The sequence below is a fragment of the Marmota monax genome, unplaced genomic scaffold (genome assembly GCF_021218885.2).
Source record: "Marmota monax isolate L192 unplaced genomic scaffold, Marmota_monax_Labrador192_F-V1.1 WCK01_AAM20220418_F8-fsc00001, whole genome shotgun sequence".
In the NCBI taxonomy this organism is placed as follows: Eukaryota; Metazoa; Chordata; class Mammalia; order Rodentia; family Sciuridae; genus Marmota; species Marmota monax.
The window spans coordinates 57,512,473-57,533,158 of NW_026693777.1; the positions used below are offsets into that span (position 1 = coordinate 57,512,473).

Genomic DNA, 20,686 nt, shown 5'->3' on the forward strand with positions numbered 1-20,686 from the left:
CCGCCGGCCGCAACTCCGGCCCGCCTCACCCGACCGCGGGCTTTGTCCAGCGTCCGCACAGCGGCCCCTCCCCGTTTTCACCGGCTCCGCCTCCCCGACCCCCCCCAGTCAGCTCCACTTCCTCGGCGCAGGAGGCGGCAGCGGGCAGGGGACGAAGGGGTTAACCAGAGGCTCTTCCCGGCGCGGAGGGATCCGGAGGCGAGCCGAGCGCGGTGCTGAGGCCGCCTCAGCGAAAAAAATGTCCGCCTGAGGAGACCCACAAGTTCTATTCGGGGGGACCGCCAGCCCGCCCCGGGAGGAAGGGGCGGCCAGGCCCGAGAGCCGCCTCCCCCGCCCGGACCCGAGAGCTCGCGCGGGCCAAAGTGAGCCGTGCCGCCGGGCGGTGCAAGGGGAAGCCCGAGTCCGCTCTCCCGGCCAAAGTGAACTTTAATCGGGGTGGTTGGATGCGGAGACGGGGCGGCAGGTAATTGCGGGTTGGCGAGCGGGAGGGAGACGGCGTGGCGGGGCTGGAAGCCCCTGCCGGAGCTGGGGCGTCCCCGGCCCGCGCCCCAACTCCGCGCCCCATTGTACAGAGCCAAATCCGAGGTCCCCTCCAAGTTGGGGAGCGGAGTCGGGTGGAGGCGCGAGTCGCCGGCGGCCAGGCCCGCGGGCGGCGCGCTCGGCCTGCGCGCCCCGCTCGGCGCTCGGCTGGGGCCGGCACCCAGCTCCGGGGCGCGCGGGAGAGCGGACGGCTTCGGCCGCTGAGCCAGGCTCATTGTTCGGCAGGTCCGGGGCAGGGCAGCAAAAGTGGGAGGAGGCCGAGCCCGGGGAGAAGGACGCCCGGCGAGACCGAGACTAGTTGTTGGCGTTCCTGCTTTCTTTTTTAAAACGCCCCTTGGGCGCGCGGGGTGTGCTTTCCGACCCCCTGGGCCCGCCGGGGACGTCCGGGAGGCGGCGGCCGCAGACGTGGGCCTGCGAGCGGCGCGTTCGCTGCAACTTGTCAGTTCTATTGTTGCCGAGCGAGTGAGTCACTTCGTATCTCCCCTCGCCGCTGCTCCGCTCTCTGGACGCCGAATTGCCCCTCACCCCTCCCCACCAGACCCCCGCCCCGGCCGGGCCCCGCGCGCCGAGCTCCCGGAGACTGCGCGGGGCAGGAGGGGCCGGGGAGGGGACCGGGACCAGCTCGGAAACTTGCGGGAGAGGCGGCGAGTTGCGGGAGCCACCGCGTCGCTCTCGGGCCGCGCCGAGGAACGCGTGGATTCAGGGACCCGGCGCGGGCGCTGAGCTCTCCCGCCCCCTGCTCGCGCCGTGGTGGGAAGGAGTGGGGGAATTGGAAGTCAGCTGGGCGCTCCCAGTGCTTTTCCTCCTCCCTTACGCCTCTTTCCATCCCCTCACACACTTTGGGCCTCGGTGGTCTCTCGCTCAGCCCGTTTTCCCCTGCCTTAGGACCTGCTAGAAGTGGCCGAAGATGAATTCCCAGCAGCAGCGCATGGCCGCTATAGGGACCGACAAGGAACTGAGCGACCTGCTGGACTTCAGTGCGGTAGGAAAGCGTTCCACGGCATCTTGGGGTTCTACTGAGGTTTACAAGGAAAAAAGCAAGCAGAAAAGAGGGGGGAAAGACCTAGACACTAGGCGGGGTGAACTCCATCTGTTTTGAGCAGTAGTTCTCAGGGCTGGAGTCCAGCTCCCCCAAGTTGGACACCTGAACTTTGATGTAATGTCTAGACTTGCAGATTTCAAACTTTAATGCCAGAGGGGTCGTTTGATTTAACCAGTTAAAAGAAGAACAATATAATCATGAGCTTTGGTTGAGTCATTCTTTGACCCTGATGATTATTAGTGATTTTAAACTGTATATAGACAAATTATTTTTTTTCAACTCTTCTCCTCACCATTTTCCTCCCTAAGATATGTTTATGGTACCTGAAAGATGTCAGCTGCAAGAAAGTGAATCCAGGGCTAAAATTTTCAGCTATTTGAGCCAGTACTTTTATTTTGACGTGCACATACAGTATACATGTACGCACTCTATCTGTAGTCTCAACCGGGAAATATCTTAAAAATATATGGTGAAACCACAGGGCTGGCTTGAATTTCTTTATCAGCTGCTATTAGAAGACAGGACTAATACCTGCTTTATAGGACTGTGTTATCCTTACTGTACATAGTAATTTCATTGGACATGATTCTGACTGTAAGTGCAAATTAAGTAATGTTAATATAATGAGATTCACTTAGTTCCAAAGTGAAGATCATGGGTAGAAACTTACTATTTAAACTTAATTAAACCGGAATCTTTATGTAAATGACTGGGTTTTCAGAAAAGAATGTAGTCAGTTTTTTTCCAAATAGTATTAGGAAACAGTATCAGTGTTTCCATTCTGAGTCTGAATGTATCTCCAATTGTATTTCAACTTCCCTATGAAATATAGTAACTAACTAATGACACTTGGTGGAATTTTATTTGCAAAGAATCTAGAAGAATTCAGGATTAATAGATACATTTGGGTTATTTTGCAGATGTTTTCCCCACCTGTTAATAGTGGGAAAACCAGACCAACAACACTGGGAAGCAGTCAGTTCAGTGGATCAGGTAAGATGTCTAAAACTAGAAACTCATATTTTGGTGGTGTAACACATTTTAGTAAAAAAGTATGAAGCATTTTAGTATCTCTTTTCATGCCATTTTCTAGTGTGTCAAGTTAAAATTATAAATAAAAACAAAAAAGCATCAAACATGGACAGTTTGCTAAAGATTCATTGATTCAGTTACAAGAATTTCAATACAGACTTAAAGTTGTTCATTTTCCTATGAATTTAAAATTGAAAATCATCTTGAGTTCAAAGGATTGTTTCAAACCTTTATATTTAGAAAAATGTCACAAAAAATGGTCCATGAGTGGTCTTTAAAACAAATTTTTTGATATATATATGTAATTTGCTAAATTTTAACTCACTGTCACTAAACCTGGATTCTAAAAAAATGGTAAAATACTATTATTGATTATGTGTATACAATAATTGAGTCATGCGATAATTAGTAAGATGTATTTATTTTAAAAGTTGGCTACTGGAAATTTATAAGTAACTAATTTCATGGGCAGTTATTTAAAATATTAATGGATGAAATGTTAGAAATGAATATAAACTTATGTTTTTTTAAATTACATGTCTTAGATGAATAAGTTCTGTCTGTTCTATATTCACATTACATTAGGGTAATGTTTATTAGATTCCTATTTCTATACCAATGCTGTTATCTTTGAATTTATTTTTGGTGTATTTATAACTATTTTGTTCCATTATTAGACATTCCATTTTTTTTTCTAACTTTTTTTTTAAACTCATCATTTTAAAATTAATATTCCAGAAGTAAAGTCCATTCTGATGTACAAAGGCTATAATTTCTGTTTGAATTTATTCCTTGGTACTCAGAGAGATGGAAAATAGTAAAGCCATAGCAGCAGCATCATATGAAAACCAAGTGTCAGATCTCTGAGCTGAAACGCAGTAATTGCTTTTTGATCAGTGCTTTTTATTTACCCTAGTAAACTGATAGTTGATTTCTTAAAATACTGTGAGAACAAAACACTGGGAATTTGAATAACTAATTTAACACTTTATTCCACTTCACATTTAAAAAATGTGTCAGATCATACACTACTAAAATTCATTTTTAATTATGAAATTACAACTTGTGGGGAAAATATAGCATGCTATCTAGCATCTCAAATAAGTAAAGCATTTTATAGCCTAATGGATAATAAAATATTACATTTGTTCAAAAGGATATCATGAAATGTTAGCCAAATCCCAACTCTTCTCTCATCTCATTTTTACTGGTAATCATGTGAAATTTTACTGTTTTGGGGGATAGAAAAAAATTATAAATATAGAAGTTGGATATAATCTTGTGTTTTGAAGACATTTTGGTTTTTACAACTAAGAATTCATTTTCAGAAACTTTCAAATTGCCTTTGTCTAACCTTGTATATTTCCTTCAATGAGTAGTGATATTATTTTATACTGTTTTTACTTACGTTTGGATAATATATATTTTTTGAAGATAGATGCAAGGAAAATATATTTAACTGGATACTTAATGAGAACTAGGACTTGGACTTCAGAAACTTGCTATTATAAATTCTTCCCAATTTTAGAATAAGAACAATTATATCAAGAATAATTATAGTCTGTGAAATTAAAAAGTGTTTAAACTCAAATGTGGATTGCAAGTATGGCATTGGAGTTGCTAGCTTCCTTTCATTGCATTACACAAAGAAAATGTTATTCTGTTTTGTAGAAGTGGTCACACTTGATTCTTTGGAGTAGGAAATTTTTAGTTTTATCATTTGTCTATTGAAAGTTTGAACTTAAACACCTGTATTCAGTGGACATGGAAATATTTACCTGGGTGGTTTGTTTTAAATGCCCCCCAAAATTATAATAAAATAAGCTGTGACCTTCAAAGTTAGTGAGTGGATTTAAATTTAAGAAGAGAAAAATGGTATGTGATTATTTTATGTCAAATATAGGGTAGATAAGGCTTCACTGTAGCCATTTTTTATCTTAAAGTGAATGTCTAAGAGAAATTGACAGAGTAATATTTTATTTATATTTTTTATATACTTTATTGACATATGAATAATCTTGTGCCCTGATTTCAAAGGATATTATGTAATACATTGTAATGCCTGTTTATTTGCAGCATGTAAGGAGCTAAAGAAATGATTTTTGCTTTTGAAGTGCTACTATAAAGATTAGAGTTTTTTTGTCTTCGAAAAAAAATTTGCAAAACCTTATGCCTATTTCTTTTTGAAGATGATAATTTAACATTGTGCAGTATAGTTCTTTTTGAAGATGATAATTTAACATTGTGCAGTATAGTTTTCTCTTGATTATTTATTTGTCCTTTTAGAGAATGTCTTAATTTCATAGTAGAATGTTTTTGAGAAATAGTATATAAGACTTTTAGAATTTTTTTTAGCTGAAAGTATACAGTGTATATTATAGTATGTGATATTATCTGTATCTTACTTCTAAAGCAAAGCAACTTATATGATAGCTGACACTTCATCAAAAGTTATGTAAAAGATATATTTACTGTTTTTCATCTCTAAGAGTTTATTATAGTGTTATTTCTTCATCAAGGTATTAATTTCTTTTGTAGTATAGTTTCATTGTGAATTTATCCATTTGCTGTGTGAGGTGTTCTCTAGTGACCTTGAGAAAAGTGTTTCTGTGAAAGTGAAAGGTGAGGTATTCTATTAAGGTAGTATATAGAAAGAAAGTTTGTGGAAAGGATTGATAAAATGGATATGGTTCAGGTATTTAATTCTCCTAACCCCCAACTTTAGGGTTTGAGTATGCAGATTAAAAAAAATGTTAGATTAAGTATTTGAATGTTTTCTGAAAATTTCCTTTGTATTTTAATCCAAGTAGTAAGAGATGTTGGAGGGGAGTGGTATAATTTTATAAGCCATTTGTATTGATTGAGTTTGTCTTTCATGCTTCTATCTAGAAAGTTACTTTAACTAGGAGGTTAAAGTTTTCCTTTTCCTTTTTCAAATTAGACTTTTGTAATAGTATAAGTTTCATCTTAAGAGTTTTGGGAACTATTTTAAGAAATATCTTCTTGTAATTTTTAAATTTAAAAAAGGAATACAGTTTATCATTCTTCAGTTACTGATCAGTTGGAGTGAGAAGGATATTCAGAGATACATAGTTTTTTTTTTTTTTTAAATATTGATGTAAGGCCAGAAAAATATTAATGAATTCTCATTAATTGCTTTTCAGTGATTTTGTTTTAATTAAACTTTTTGTTTTGAGATAATTGTAGATTTATATGCAGTTGTCAGAAGCAATACAGAAATCCTGTGTAACCTTTACTCATTTGCCTGCAATGGTAACATCTTGCTAAACTGTAGTACAATATCACAATGAGGTTATTAATAGTGATACAATCAAGACAAAAAAACTGTTCCATATCACAAGAATTCCTGATGCTGCCCTTTTATAATTGCATTCTCTTCTCAGATAATTAAAAAAATGTGTGGTAAGAGTATTAAATACCTACACATCATATTAAGCATATTAAGATTATTAAATGTCTACTTGCCCTAGTAAACATTTCAGATTGCTGTAGCGTTATTTGAACTTACCAAGAAAAAAAATTAAGAGAAAACCAAAATTTTACTAATGTGTTTTTAAGGTGAACTACAGTAGAATAGGAATGGTGATTTTTTTAAACAGAAGGAAAACTAGGTTTGGCCTTTCCTTTAAGGTATTTTAATGTTTGTTATGTATAGGGTGTGGGTCATATTATACACTGTGTTGAAATTTATAGTTATAAACTATAATTTTTAGTTATATATATTTGTTATAATTTAAGCTTGTTAGACATTTGCTCTGTGTAAACTATAGTGATGAATGAGAGTAACTGCATAGTCAGCAGGGACGTGGTGGAAAATATATTTTAAAATAAATATGGTAAGCTATTAATAGATCATTTAAGGGAAAAGTTAAGTAGCAGAGGAAAAGTTAAGTAGCAAAGGGGTCTTTTAGTGACAACTTACATGTGAAAATACAAATGGAAAACTGAAAAACTAGGGACAAGATTATACCCATGAGTAGAATATATTCTTTAGAACAATTCTTATAATGTTCAAGCTATTGTGGATCTAATGGATTTGAAAAATGGATGACAGCATTTTAGATACTTATGGTATGTAGGGAAGCATAGCTGTATTGATGGTTTTTGTCAGTTTTCATAAACAGTCTAAATAAAAACTCAAGTTTCTTTTTTTCTTAAACTATCCTATGGTATATTGTCTTCTTTGAGTTTTAAGATTTAGATTCTCTTGGAATGGGAAGATAAAGATGAAGATATTCAACCTTGAATATAAGAACAGTTGTTTTCACACTTTGTATTTAACAAGGCCGTATAGAATATATTCTTTTGCATAGTCAGCAGGGACGTGGTGGAAAATATATTTTAAAATAAATAAAGATAAAACCAGATACCCTTTTCGGTTCTTGAGCAATTGATAATTATGCCTGAATGTTACTGGCTGCTTTATGTTGTTGAAAACTGGTAACCTGAAGATAAAATGTAGAATTGTAAAGTAAATTTCTGTAACAAAAAATGTCAGAAACTGCACATTAATGTAATTTCAGTTAAATTCATAAGAATCAAGATGTGCCATAGATTCAGGGAACAGGCTTAAGGAATACTCAGAAGTTTTGAATTCAGAGTTGACTTGTGAAGGAGATAATGGAAAATGAATTAGGGAAAAGAACTGGCCTCTCAGGCGTGGATTAGCATGAGGAGATACCCAGAAATGGAATTTGGCTCCATCCAAGGCCCTATACAGTTTGGAGAAAGAGAAGCTGGTTTGTATTGACACCATTCCTGAATTCATGTCATATACTGTTACCTGGAATGATTTTGCATGAGTTTACATACACATTTTATCACTTGTTAACTGGTTGATCTTGGGTAAGCTACTTAACCTCTCTGTGTTTCTGTTTCTTAATTTGTAAAGAAGTACTAACAATATAGCTATTCATGTGAGGTTGTTATGAAGATTAAATGAGCTAATACACTTAATGCTCCAAGAACAGTAAATGGCATAGAGTGAATTATTAGTGGGGAGGCTATAGAATAAGGAAAACATTTGTTTATTCAGGAGACTTTTGTGGTTATTCAGGGATGAGCTGCTGGTAAAGGTTTGAATTTTATGTTAGTATAGAAAGTAGAAAGGAAAAATACTACGAGTAAAGGATTGATAGAATATGAAGGGTTGAATTTCTGTAGGTAAGAAAAATGACTCAAGGTTGTAGTTATGACACCATTGGAAAATGGAGCACTGGAAATAATGAAAATGCTGAATTGTTCTGAGCATTTTAAATTTTATACAACTGGTCTGGGGATGTAGCTCAGGAGTAAAGTGCTTGCCTAGAATATGTGAGGCCATGGATTGAGTCCCCAGCATCAAAACAAAACAAACAGATAAAATAATCACAAGACCTCAGACTCTTGGCTAATTTGGGGATTTATGAGAGAAGGATGGTGGGAGATAAAGATCTTACTGCTGCTTATAAATTAATACATAGTTGTCATTGTAAAGAAAACTGGGGAATAGAAAAAGCAACACGGAAAGGAAAAAAACCCTTATTTTACTATCCAGAGAAAATCGTTATGTTTTCATTTTTTTCCCCCTATAGTCCTGATTTTTTTTTCCCTGATAGATAGCAAAGTTGAGATCTTAATGATGGTTTCATTTTCTGTACTGCTTTTTTATTTCACTTAATATTTTATCATTAATATTTTCTCATATTACTAAAGATTCTTGATAAAGTTGGATTAAAATTGTTATATGCAGTTGTTTGGGATGGATATTGCATAACTGAAGTCAGTTCTTTATTGCTTGACATTTCAGAATTTTGTTTATTAATTTATAATTAATGTGGTAGTGAACACCTTTTTGTATGGACATACATTTTTACCCAATTTACGTTTTTGTTTTTTTTTTTTGATAGAAGACATAGACTCTGTTTTTGTGCCTTTAAGTTATAATTAAAGCTGAGTGAATGAATTCCTTAGGGAAATGCACTCAGGGAGATAAGTGACCAGGCCAAGAATTGATATAGTGCTGGAGTTAGGTGTATAAAATTAGTGACTTTCTTGATTTTTTTTTTTTTAAATATTTTTAGCTGTAAATGGACATCTTTATTTATTTTTTTAATCTTGTGCTGAGAATTGAACCCAGTGCCTCACACTTGCTAGGTAAGCACTCTACCACTGAGCCACAACTCTAGCCCTTTTTTTTTTTTTTAAAATATTTATTTTTTAGGTGTAGATGGACACAACACAATGCCTTTATTTTTATGTGGTGCTAAAGATCGAACCTGGGTCCCTCCCGTGCTAGGCGAAGGCTCTACCGCTGAGCCACAATCCCAGCCCCTTTGGTTGATTATTTAATTTAAAAATATAAATTTTTATTAACATATGAAAGGTAGATGATGACATTTGGTACACATTTGTATTTTTGTATAAAAGGGTATGCCATGACTAGAGAGGGAATTCCTTTCGTTCTCTGTGTTTTTTAAATTGGAGTGGAATCTAATTGGAGTCTTGTCAGTAAGACTTGAATTTTTTACTTTTTATGAGAGATGCAATGTTGTGTGGTAGGAAGAGTTGAATTTAGGAGCCAGACAACTGGTTTGGAATTAGTATTTTGCAACTGATTAGCTATGGGGTCATAGACAAATCATTTGACTTAAATTTCTCATTTGTGAAAGGGGAATTATAATACCTACCTTTGGAATCCTTGTGAGATTTAAATAAATGAGAGTGTCTATGTATTGCCTGCCACGCCCTGCCATGTAGCTACTTCAAAAATGATCACTACCCATTATTATGCGTCATCTTCTTAAGTAAAACTTCAGAAGTTACATAATAATAATAATAATAGCCAGTGTCTATTGAATTGCTATTCTATGTTAGGCATTATACTAAGTAATTTATAGACATTATCTCATTTCTTATTGGAGAAAATGAAACGCTTTGTCGCTTTGTCGGTAGTAATGGTGAGAAAATGTCCTCACATGGACAGCTTATCAAAATTTCCTTTTTTAAAAATTTTTTTTTAGTTTAGTAGATGAACACGCAGTATCTTTTATTTATTTTTATGTGGTGCTGGGGTTTGAACCCAGTGCGTCACACATGTGAGGCAAGTGCGTTACCATTGAACTACAGCCCCAGCCCCAAAATTGCTTTTTTTTAATATTAGTTTTTTAGTTGTAGATGGACACAATACCTTTATTTTGTTTATTTGTTTTTATATGGTGCTGACGGATTGGGCCTAGTACCTTACACATGCGAGGCAAGCATCCTACCACTGGCCACAACCTCAGCCCCTCACAACTGCTTTTTAGTGCCATACAACTATATGTGTATTATGAATCTGAAAAGTAATCAAGGATGAGTAGTTGTGAAAGCTCATCAGGTACCTAAGAACTTTAACCTTTCTTCCTTCTTTTAGTTGATTGTTGATTTCTTCTTAATCCTGTCTTTTTTTTTTTTTTGGTGGTGGGGGGGTACTAGGGATTGAACTCAGGGGCACTTAACCACTCAGCCACATCTCCACCCCTATTTTGTATTTTATTTAGAGACAGAGTTTCACTGAGTTGCTTAGCTCCTTGCTTTGAATTTGCCATCCTCCTGCCTCAGCCTCCTGAGCTGGAGGGATTACAGGCTTGCACTACCATGCCTGGCTTTAATGCTGTTATTTGTAGATGAGGTATGGTAGCATATAGAATGGTGAATAGAATGTGTATGCCTTTTGAAAATGTTCTGCAATGCTTAGGCATCACCATTATTAAAATGTAGTGTTTTCTCTACATTTTTTCTACCTACTTAAAATTCTGAAATGAGGTATAAAAAAATAAGATAAAAATCATGTGACCTGAAAGGATAGACTAGCTGGGAGACAGGAGACAGGTTGAAGAGAATGTTAAGAGTCTCCAGGATAGGACTTTTCTTCTCCTTCTCCTTCTCCTTCTTTCTCTCTCTTTCTGTTTTTTTTTTTTTTTTTTTTTTTTTTGTGGTGCTGGGGATTGAGCCCAGGGCCTTGTACATGCTAGGTGTGGTTGAACATTTGTTTAACGAGCTACATCTCCAGCTTGTCCACTTTTCTTCCTAATGGCAGAGGATAAGGGACATAAACTCCACTAGTAGCCTGAAGCAACATGTTGCAAGTCAGCAGAAGAAATCTTATCTTAAATATTAATGCACATTTTACTTTCTATGTAGCATAAACATATATGTCACAGAATATACATGTTTTTCATTAACCATCAATAAAACAAGTTCTGAAGATGTGTTTTGCTTGGCTTGTGGCACCATCGTCTTCCCCTTGTTTTTCTTTGTATTTTGGGAGTAGGGACAGGGTCAAATGGGATACTGGCCTATACTATCCCTAGCAGGAAACCCAGTTCTGAAGCATATTCTTTAGTTGTCTTTATTTCTGAACTTTTTCTGCTTCTACAGAAGCCTGTGATTAGGGAGAAAATTGTTTCTGTAGGGAGGAAGCTGTTATTTCCATAAACTAAAACATAGATTTGTTAGTATTGTAACTTATTTGAGCCTGTTTTCTGTCTCCAGCCAGATCATCCTGTAACTTAACATACCCTACTTAGGAAGAAAATGTGTATTTTTGTTTGTTTTTTGTGGCACTGGAGATTGAACCCAGGACCTTGCACTCACTAGGCAAGGGCTTTACCACTGAGCTACATCCCCAGTCCTGAAAATGTATTTTTTTTATAGAGAGAACCACATTTTTTGTATGTTCAAAATGCTCTTTTGTGTTCCAGGTAAAATATGTGCTCTCATAAAAACCATGGTGAGTCATTCAAGCTACTGTAAATTGCTTGGGTACTAAAATATCACCTTTAAAGATCGTACAGAAATGAGAATAGATAAGAAATTGTTTAAATTTTTATTGCATTGACTCAGGGATGAAGTCTTCAAAATATTTTAGTAAAACAATTTGAGACAAGAGACGGGACAGAAATTATTACTTAAAAAAATTTTAACCAATACCATACCTTACTATATTTTTGGTTATTAAAATTTGAGAAATTTGGTTCAAGATGTCATTTTGCTATCACTGTTTCAGGTATTAAGAAGGTACATGAATTTGAACTAAGGGTTTTCTCTGAATTTGTCATAATCAGACTGATGAAACAACATTCTGGTTATGAAATGGAAGTCTTTCTGTAGGCTGTCTCCCTCAAAAATTGTTTATTTGCTCCTGGTAGTTCTGCCAGTGAGCTGTTGTGAGCAGGATCAGCTTATAATTACTCCTCCACCTCTTTATTGGTGTCTAATGTAGAGAACACAGGTTGGACTTGATCTGAGGCTGCTCCAGTCAACAAGCAAATGTGCTGCTGTTCTCAGCAAGAGCTGGGAGCCTTGGTGGGGCATGGAGTGGGAATCCCTGCTAGGAGGGATTATCATAGTCACCTGGAGGAGCTTTCGTCCTGGAGGCATATGTTATTGTTTGAGGTTCTTGGGAGTAAATAAGAGGTTTGCTTGTGTCACTGGAGAGGAAAAAATCTAGGCTTTGAACTTAATTGTGGAAGCATGGTTTGTCCACAAGTGAATCTGAGCTTATGTGGTCACTTGTAGAGCAGGAGTAAGATCCTTTTTTTTTTCTGATTGGAATATTTCCTGATTGGAAGCCCTGTTATATCCAGCTCACTTTGTCATTTGCTCAGTGTCCCATTTGCTTACATGCCTGCTATTGACATGTTTTTCATGTTGATCTGTTTTGGGAACTGTTTTTCGATGTGATCCTGCTTTGGAATAAAGTTAAAGAATGTTTCATATTGAATCTCTTGATGGCAATATGTAGATAGATTGAATTGACTGTAACTTTCCAGCTATGCAGGTAATTATAGCTGTTTCAAGACTATCTTGAAATATCTTTTTTTTTTTAAGGGTATTGTTATTTTGTTGTAGACGGACATAATACCATTATTTCATTAATTTATTTTTATGTGGTTCTGAGTATTGAACCCAGTGCCTCATACATGCTAGGCAAGTGCTCTGCCAATGAGCTACAACCATAGCTCCTATCTTAAATATCTTTGTAGTGTTTCTCATGGAAGTATCAGCTAGTTCTTTTTATTTTAGATGATAGCATGTATTATTATTTGTTGAGACTTTTTTTTTCCTTCTAAAGAGCGACAATCCCTGATCTAAAAATTTTGAAACCCAAAAAAGATGTAAGCAAGAATTTTCCCATAAATTCAGCGTAAACATTTGCTAGCAATATCTGGTTTTACCTAAAGGGAGGCTGTTGACACTATTTTCCTAATTACTGTGTAGTTATCAGGTACTGGGAATGATTTGTAACTTACGATTTATGTACTGTATTAAGTTGAATTCTTAAACCCACCTGATCCAGTGAATTTCAGAAAAGGAATTAGGGAGATACCCCCCTCACCCCCATATTGCTTTAAACTCACAATAAAGAAATTCTTTGGTACTGAAAGTATAGACTAGGAACTTTATTATTTTAAATAAAGAAAAATTGTGAAAAGCTTGTTCATATAAGGTGATCTTCTCAGATTATTGGCTTTTTTAGGTTGAACTTTGTTTTGTGTAGTTCACCTAATATGTTGATTTAGGGAGTCAAATTCTGTTTTGAGGAGAAATGAACTTTCTCATCTTTTGGACCCAGGAGTATACTGATAATTCTCTAGTCAGTTAAAGCACACAGGGAAATCTTTGGGGTACTATATGGAGAGTCAAATTGTTTTCATTGGTTCCTCATTGTATATATATATATAACCAGCGTTAGATGATCCCTCTAAAAAGGAAGCCTCAATCTTGACCATACCTTTTGTGAAGTTTGAATACTGCCTGGGAGTATAGACAAGAAAATTCTACCAAGCTCCAGTGAGCTTCATGATGAAAAAGTGGAGCTAAGATACTTATTTGTAGATAAAATCATTCTTTAGTAAATTTTATTTCCTTTTATACAGGGAAGCACTTTTCAGACCAGTAGTATAATGTTTAGTCCTAAAATACCCTCATTATAATAACCCTTATTAAAAACAAGTTGTGGGGCTGGGGTCACAGTGGTAGAGTGCTTGCCTAGCACATGTGAAGCACTGAGTTTGATCCTCAGCACCACACAATAATAAATAAATAAAGTCATTGTGTCCATCTACAACTAAAGAAAAATATTAAAAACAAACAAACAAGTGTGGCTCAGTGGTAGAGATTTGCCTCACATGTATGAGACACTGGGTTCAGTCCTCAGCACTACATAAAAATAAAATAAGGGCATTATATCAATTTTCAACTAAAAAATATTAAAAACAAACAAGTTGTGATTCTAATGAGTGAAATTTTTCCTCAGGAGCCTGCTATTGGCTCAGTTCCACTGCTATTTAATGTAAACTGTGAAAATAGTAATGAAGTATGTAAAAACTAGTTTGTCATAGTCTGTTTTGAGAGACAGACCGGTAACCTGTTTTTGACTTTTCTGTTTGCTTTGTAAGCTTGTTCACTATAGTGTTTCCAGTGTTATTGTTCCAAGAACCATGATACAACCACAATACAAATAGTCCACTTAAGGTTTATACCTGTACTGTAGGAACACAAAACAGGAGGTACAACCAGGGTCTGTCTTGTCTTCATATTTATATAACCCCTTTTGTCAAGCTTAAGAGCAGTGCTACAGTGAGCAGACTCCATTTATGTTAAGTTAGACTCCAGAGACTTGCAGAACAAGTTGTAATGGCAGTAGGACTTTGCCCAGTGAATGAGTGGGAGAAGGGGAGTAGTCTTACTCTTAAAAAAAAAAATCAATAATGATAAAATACTTCATAAATATTTACTCATACACTGTTTACTTCAAAATTCTTATAGGAAGTTGGTAACTGTTCATTTTACAGAGGAAATAGAGAAGTCAACAGTGATATACATTTGCCTGTGGTTTCTTATTGCCCCTCAGAAGTAGCAAACTGATCAGTTGTAGTTGCACCTGCACTGATACCAATCTACACTACAGTACGGTTTGTCTTGAAGAGGAATTTAATATCTTTAGAAATCTTAAAATTTTTTTGTAACAAGAGTCTTAAATAGGGTGATGTTTCTCCAAAAGAAAGTACTTCAAGATTTATTTTTATTAAGAAAACTTACCAAAAGCTTCTAAAAAATAGTTATTTTTATTATGTAAAGATATTTAATATGAATTTTTACAAGCTGATATCTTTAGGAGAGTAATTCTTTTTGTGTGTGGTCTTTTATTGTTCAGCTATCTTTAGGTTTTGTGTTTTGGAAAGAAGATGAAATTTGATAGGTGTAAGATATTGGGATGTTCATACCTATTATTTAGTTGAGGTTGTGGATAAGAATGGTCACATCTCCCGTTGGAATAAATTCCTAATGCTTTCTTTAAGAGCTATCTTAAATGGTAATGACAAGCATAGGTGGTAGGTGCTACAGTAGAACTGAAGACTTTGGAATGTATGGCTAGGGTTCTTGAACTCAGGAACGAACTTCTGTGTTCTTTATATCTTAATGTTCTTTAAAAATACTGTTATCTGTTTTTTTCATGTTTTGGATTACTGGGGATTGAACCCAGGAGTGCTTTACCCCATATGCCTAGCCCCTTTTATTTTTAAAGTCAGGTTGCTTAGGGACTTTCTAAGTTGCTGAGTCTGGCCTCAAACTTGCGATCGTCCTGCTTCAGCCTCCTGAGTTGCTGGGATTATAGATACGTACCACCACCATGCTTGGCTTGTTTTATGTATATTAGTCAGATTATAAACTTTCTGAGAGCAGTGATGCTATTTTCCACTTGTATTTTTGTAAAGTACCCTGAGTTGAGGTCAGTAAACACTTGGTGACTGTTTGATTTAGGTTTAGGGATGGGTGATAGGTTGGTGAAAGAAAGATTAAATTCCTTAACTTACATTTTTCTTTCTTTCCTGGCACCAGCTGCATGGTAAGGCTTAAAAGAAATTTACGTAGGTTCGCTCACTCTGGAGACATGAGTTATATATTTATTTACAGTGGTTTACCTGTTCTCTTATTTCTTCTGCAAAGATCTCAGCCCATCCAGGACTCTTACATTTAAACATCAAGGATGAACAGGAAGTGGCCAAGTGGTAAAGCCATTGAGGTTTTATGTGAATACAGCTGGCTCTAGAGAACCACAGCCAGCTCTGGCTCTGAGAAGCAGAGAGAAGTGATACTTTCATAGTGTTTTCTTTTCACAGGGTGTGTGGCACATTTGTTCTTTAGTAATATTAGATTGTAGGGAGATTGATTTGTCTGATTCTGGGCTTACTTGGCCAGAGGAACTCTGTTTTATGAGGGCTGTAGGGACTATTATACTACAGTCTGGAAACCAGTAGATGGCTAGAATTTTGCAAGTTATACTTTTCCTAAAACTCTGATTTTTGCCAATTGATTTGGGCCAGGGAGGGCAGGTTGTATAATCTTCCATTATAATAATGTGGGGAAGTATTTGTAGGATTAGAAGAAGATAGCTTTGTTTTGCGGAACTCTCATTTCCCTGCTTTGTTTGTGATAGGAAAGTGAACCTTTGCTTAATGCTATAAATAATATCTGGTTTTAGATTTTGGGGCCAAAATTGCTTTTGTTGATTGCAGAAAATATGTATGTGTGTGTATATATACATACATATATAACATTTTTATACATAATTAGAAATGTACACATATTTGCATGTATATACAATAGTAAAATATTAAATATGACTAATTTTAAATATTAAGAATTAAAAAATACATATGCATATGTGTAATATGTATGCATATGTATTTTAAATACTCAATATATTTATATTTAATAAATAATTTAATACACATATGCACATACATATGCATATAAAGGCATATATACATGTAATATTTTAAAAATGTTTTTATGTGTGAGCTGGGGATCAAACCCAAGGCCTCCTGTTTGCTAAGCAAGCACTCTACCATTGAGCCATACCCTGAGATCTAGACATGATATCTTTGGCAATTGTGTCTTTTATCTTTTAATATCTTTTGTTTTGTTTCAATTAGGAAAGGTGATCACTCTGATGTAATTTGGAGTTAAAATGTTACCCTTATGCAGAATTTGGAAAAATTCTTTATTGCGGAAAGCTTGAGTTAAAAAGAGTTTTATCAATAGAAATTTAGGACTCTGTTAAGCTGGAGGTGTGATAAAGACAATAAAAATTCAATCTCATAATCTTCCTCGGAAGAAGCATTGTGCATTGGAAGCTGCTCTCTGGTTGAAGGCCACTTAATCTGAGATATTGGCTGCTAGAATACTTTTTTCTTTGTCTCAATTCTTAAATAGTGTTCCATTTGAAATATGTAAAATATATTTTCTGATGTAGTCCGACAGATAGTTTCTTATTTCAAACAGTAACTTTCATTGCTTGTAAAACCTGCAGATTTCTGGGACTCCACCTTGACAGGCTTAATGTTGATTTTCAGATTTCTGAAAATGCCCATTGCTCCCTGTGAAAGGAGCAGGTTTGCATTTATTCAGTGATTCTAAGATGAGATAATTGGTATTTTTATGATATGAATGGAGGCTTTGTATTTTTGAATTTTGTGAAACAAAGCTGTGTTTGTAAACACATTTCAAAAAATATAAATGACACTTTTTGGTGAAGATGTTCACTGAATAGCAAGAAAGTTCAGAAAAGGGAGCTTTTGTTAACATTTAATAATAATCTGACTGTTTTCATTGACTATCTCACTGATGTTTAAAGAGTACCTGATTTTTAGAACTTTTTGCATTGAAAATAATCTTCAGACTGGGTTAGGGTAGTAAAATATTTTCTAGTATCAAATGCTGCTGCTTTTTCTTTTTCTTCTTTTTAGTTGTAGATGGACACAGTAAATTTATTTTACTTATTTATTTTTATGTGGTGCTGAGGATCGAACCCAGTGCCTTGCACATGCCAGGCAAGGGCTGTACTACTGAGCCATAACCCCAGCCCCTCAAATGCTTCTTTACCAGTTTGAATTTTTAAAATTATTGTCTTGATTTAGAAGACTGTATCATAAAAACATTATATTCCAATGTAAAAATAATCTTGGGAAACTCTGGGAAAGGAAAGCATTTATTCAGTGTCTGATGTCAGATTTAAAAAGTTACTGTGGTATTTGGCAGATAACAGAAATATTGTAGTGTGGCTTAACTGGCTTAGGTATGAGTTAACAATATGAAAATATTCAGGCAAAATCCAAAGCGAGTCTTCAGTTTTTTAAAATTAAAGTGGTTAATGTATATTTCCTTTCAGTTCCTTATTTAAAGACTTCTGTTGACTTCTAACAAAGTTTTCTGTTCTGGTATGAAAGTATTATTTCCAGAAAAAGTGCATTGTATCTATTTGTAGTAGTTTTTTTCAACTTTCTAGGTGACAGGAAGACAATGCCAGATTTTAAATTCATTTAAAAAATCTACATGTAAGTGAAAATATATTATTGACTGTTTTTGAAAAATTGTAAAGATATGATCCAAAGCTAAAAAGTCTATAAATAGTATGGAAGAGAGCAAATGGGGAGAAACAAATTTTCTCTTGTTCTTCCTTCTTCTACCCGATTCCTGTTCCCTTGGTGCAGATTTATGCTGTTTAGTTTCTTCTCAAAGTTTTTCATGTATATATACACATGATGCAAATCCTACTATTTTTATATAATGGGGAACAGTTCTGCAACTTAACCTTTACTATATAAAGGATATTATTGAACCCATACCAATTTGAGTAGAATATTTGGTTTCCTAAAATATGTGCAGTGATTTGACCCATTATAGAAAGCAGTATAATTGGATAATACATATGACTTAAACTAAAAAAACAAAAGTAGTAGCATTTCTTGATAATTTGAGAATTTCATTTTTACCAACTTAAATAATAATTTCCCTCATTTAGAAAATAAATCTTGTCATAATCAAAAGTGTTCAATAAAATGTTAATTGCTTATGTATAGGCCCTGTGTCCTTTTATATGAATTATTTAGCATAATCCTTATCTAACTCTTTGAAGCTGATTCACTTTTAATCCCATGTATGCAGACAAGAAAACAGTCTTCAGGAAGTTGAGTAACGTAGCTAATAAATAGCAGAGTCAATTTTCAAAGGTGATCCATGCAACTATGTAGCAGTAGTTATTCAGAATGTAGTTTCATGGACTGTTGTGTAATATCTTTTTATCAAATATCTCAATTATTTACCATAAGATTTGGGGAAGTCATTATTATAATGTGTTTGATGGAATTGATAAGTTCTGGAACCTGTTGTGGCTCTTAACCTGATCCCAAACCCAAAAGTGAATGTATCAGCATTATCTGGAGAACTTTTAGCAAATACCTATTACTGTATCCCATTCCCATGTATTCTGATTGGGTCATTTATGGTGAACAGAAATTTACTAGCCTCAGAGCTAGAGACTGAAATATCCAATATCAAGGTGCCAGCATATGTCAAGGTAGTCCCTCCTTTATGGCTTTGATCTTAGCTCATACAGCAGGTCTCAGAGGTTGAAATCTATTACCTGCAGTTCTTCCAGACTAGTTTTACATGCTGCTTATTGTGTGTGTGTGTGTGTGTGTGTGTGTGTGGTGTGTATTGAACTTAAGGGTGTTATACCACTGAACTACCTTCCCAGCCCCTTTTTAATTTTTATTTTGAAGCAAAGTCTTAATAAAGTGCCCAGGCTGGCCTTAAATTTGTGATTCTAAGTAGTTAGGATTACAGATATGAGCCATAATGCTCAGTGGCAAGGATGTTCTTGCTCATGTCATATGGTGGAAGATCAGAGGGAGCAGAGACTTGCATCCTGATCAAGTCCTTTTTATAATGGGTTTTAATCCATCCATGAGAGCAGAACCCTCAAGATGAGGAATTAGGCCTCGCCTCCCAACCCTGGGGGTAAAATTTCCAACATATGCATTTTGGGGGACATATTTAAACCAAAGCAATGTGATCCTGGCCCCCAAAGTTCATGTCTTCCTCACATGTGGTATATATTATTTTTATCCTGGTAGCTCCCAAAGTTTTAACTACTTCCAGCATCAACCTTAAAGTCTTAGTGTAAATCCCAAATTTCATCTAAATATCTAATAAATGAGATTTAAGGTAAATTTCCCCTTTAGCTGTGAGCGTGTGAAATTAAAACAAGTACAAGGGTCCAAGATATAATGGTAGTCAGGCATAGGATAGATAGTCTCATTCCAAAAGGGGAAAATAGGCAAGAAAATAGGGGTTACTGGTCCTAAGTAAGTATAAAACCCAACAGGGAAAACAACATTAAATTTTAAAGCTAAAGAATAATCTTTTTGACTCTACATTCTGCACTCTGGAAACACTGTAGTGAAGATTGGGTCCCAGTCTCAGGTAGTCCCTCCTTTGTGGCTTTGATCTTAGCTCATACAGCAGTTCTCAGAGGTTGAAATCTAATACCTGCAGTTCTTCCAGACTAGTTTTAGGTTGTTGTAGGTTTCCCTCTCTCCCCTACTGGAGCCTTTGTCTAGCAGTTTCCCCCCGTACCAGTCTATCTAGGTAGATGAAGGCATGCCCCCACAGCTTTTCTGTGTTCCTGCACATTCAGTACCTTGCTGTCAAGATTTGCATCTGGCACCTTCTGAAGCTGGGACCCAAGCTGAAGATAGGTGTTCTTGAGCTGTGCTTTGGGTAACCAATGAATGAGTGCTGCAGCAGAATGCAATGAGCAGAGATGGCCCTTGTCCTGGAACCTCAAAGTCCCCAGGGTGCCCCAGGCCTCTTTTGACATATTTACTTTCCTGAGGTATTTAGCACTTTTGGGCCTGTGATAATCTTGGAAGTGTCTGATAATCTTGGAAGTATCTTTGGGGTTATTCTCCCATTGTTCTGATGAATAGCCTCTGGCTTTGTTCTGTTTATATTGTTTTCCTCTTCTGAAAATGATCTTTGATTCTCTACTATACCCCCAGGCCTAGAATCTTTTAAATCTCTAAATTCTGCTTCCCATTTAATTACAAATTCTGTCCATTTTCTTTTCACATTTTACTGTATGCAGTTAAAAAAACAAGTTAGAAAAGTAATCCCCAATCTTAACAGTGTTGGGAGGTGAGGCACTGTTATATCGAACTTCCCAAACTCCAGAACTGT

The 20,686-nt window shown here is 36.4% G+C and overlaps 1 protein-coding gene across 17 annotated transcripts in view; it reads left to right on the forward strand.

Moving 5' to 3' along the window:
* Window positions 1-172: 172 nt before the first annotated feature.
* The window catches only part of Tcf12 (transcription factor 12), a 352,650-nt gene continuing 332,136 nt past the window's right edge, over window positions 173-20,686 (forward strand). For 3 of the 17 annotated variants that reach the window (XM_058584830.1, XM_058584832.1, XM_058584833.1), the window contains exons 1-3: window positions 174-463; window positions 1,426-1,522; window positions 2,503-2,575. In XM_058584830.1, coding sequence (XP_058440813.1) covers window positions 1,448-1,522; window positions 2,503-2,575 — 148 coding nt within the window. In that variant the 5' untranslated portion in view covers window positions 174-463; window positions 1,426-1,447. Of the gene's footprint in view, window positions 464-1,425; window positions 1,523-2,502; window positions 2,576-20,686 lie in introns of those variants that run through there. The other 14 variants (XM_058584839.1, XM_046460837.2, XM_058584834.1 and 11 more) reach the window with 10 other exon arrangements.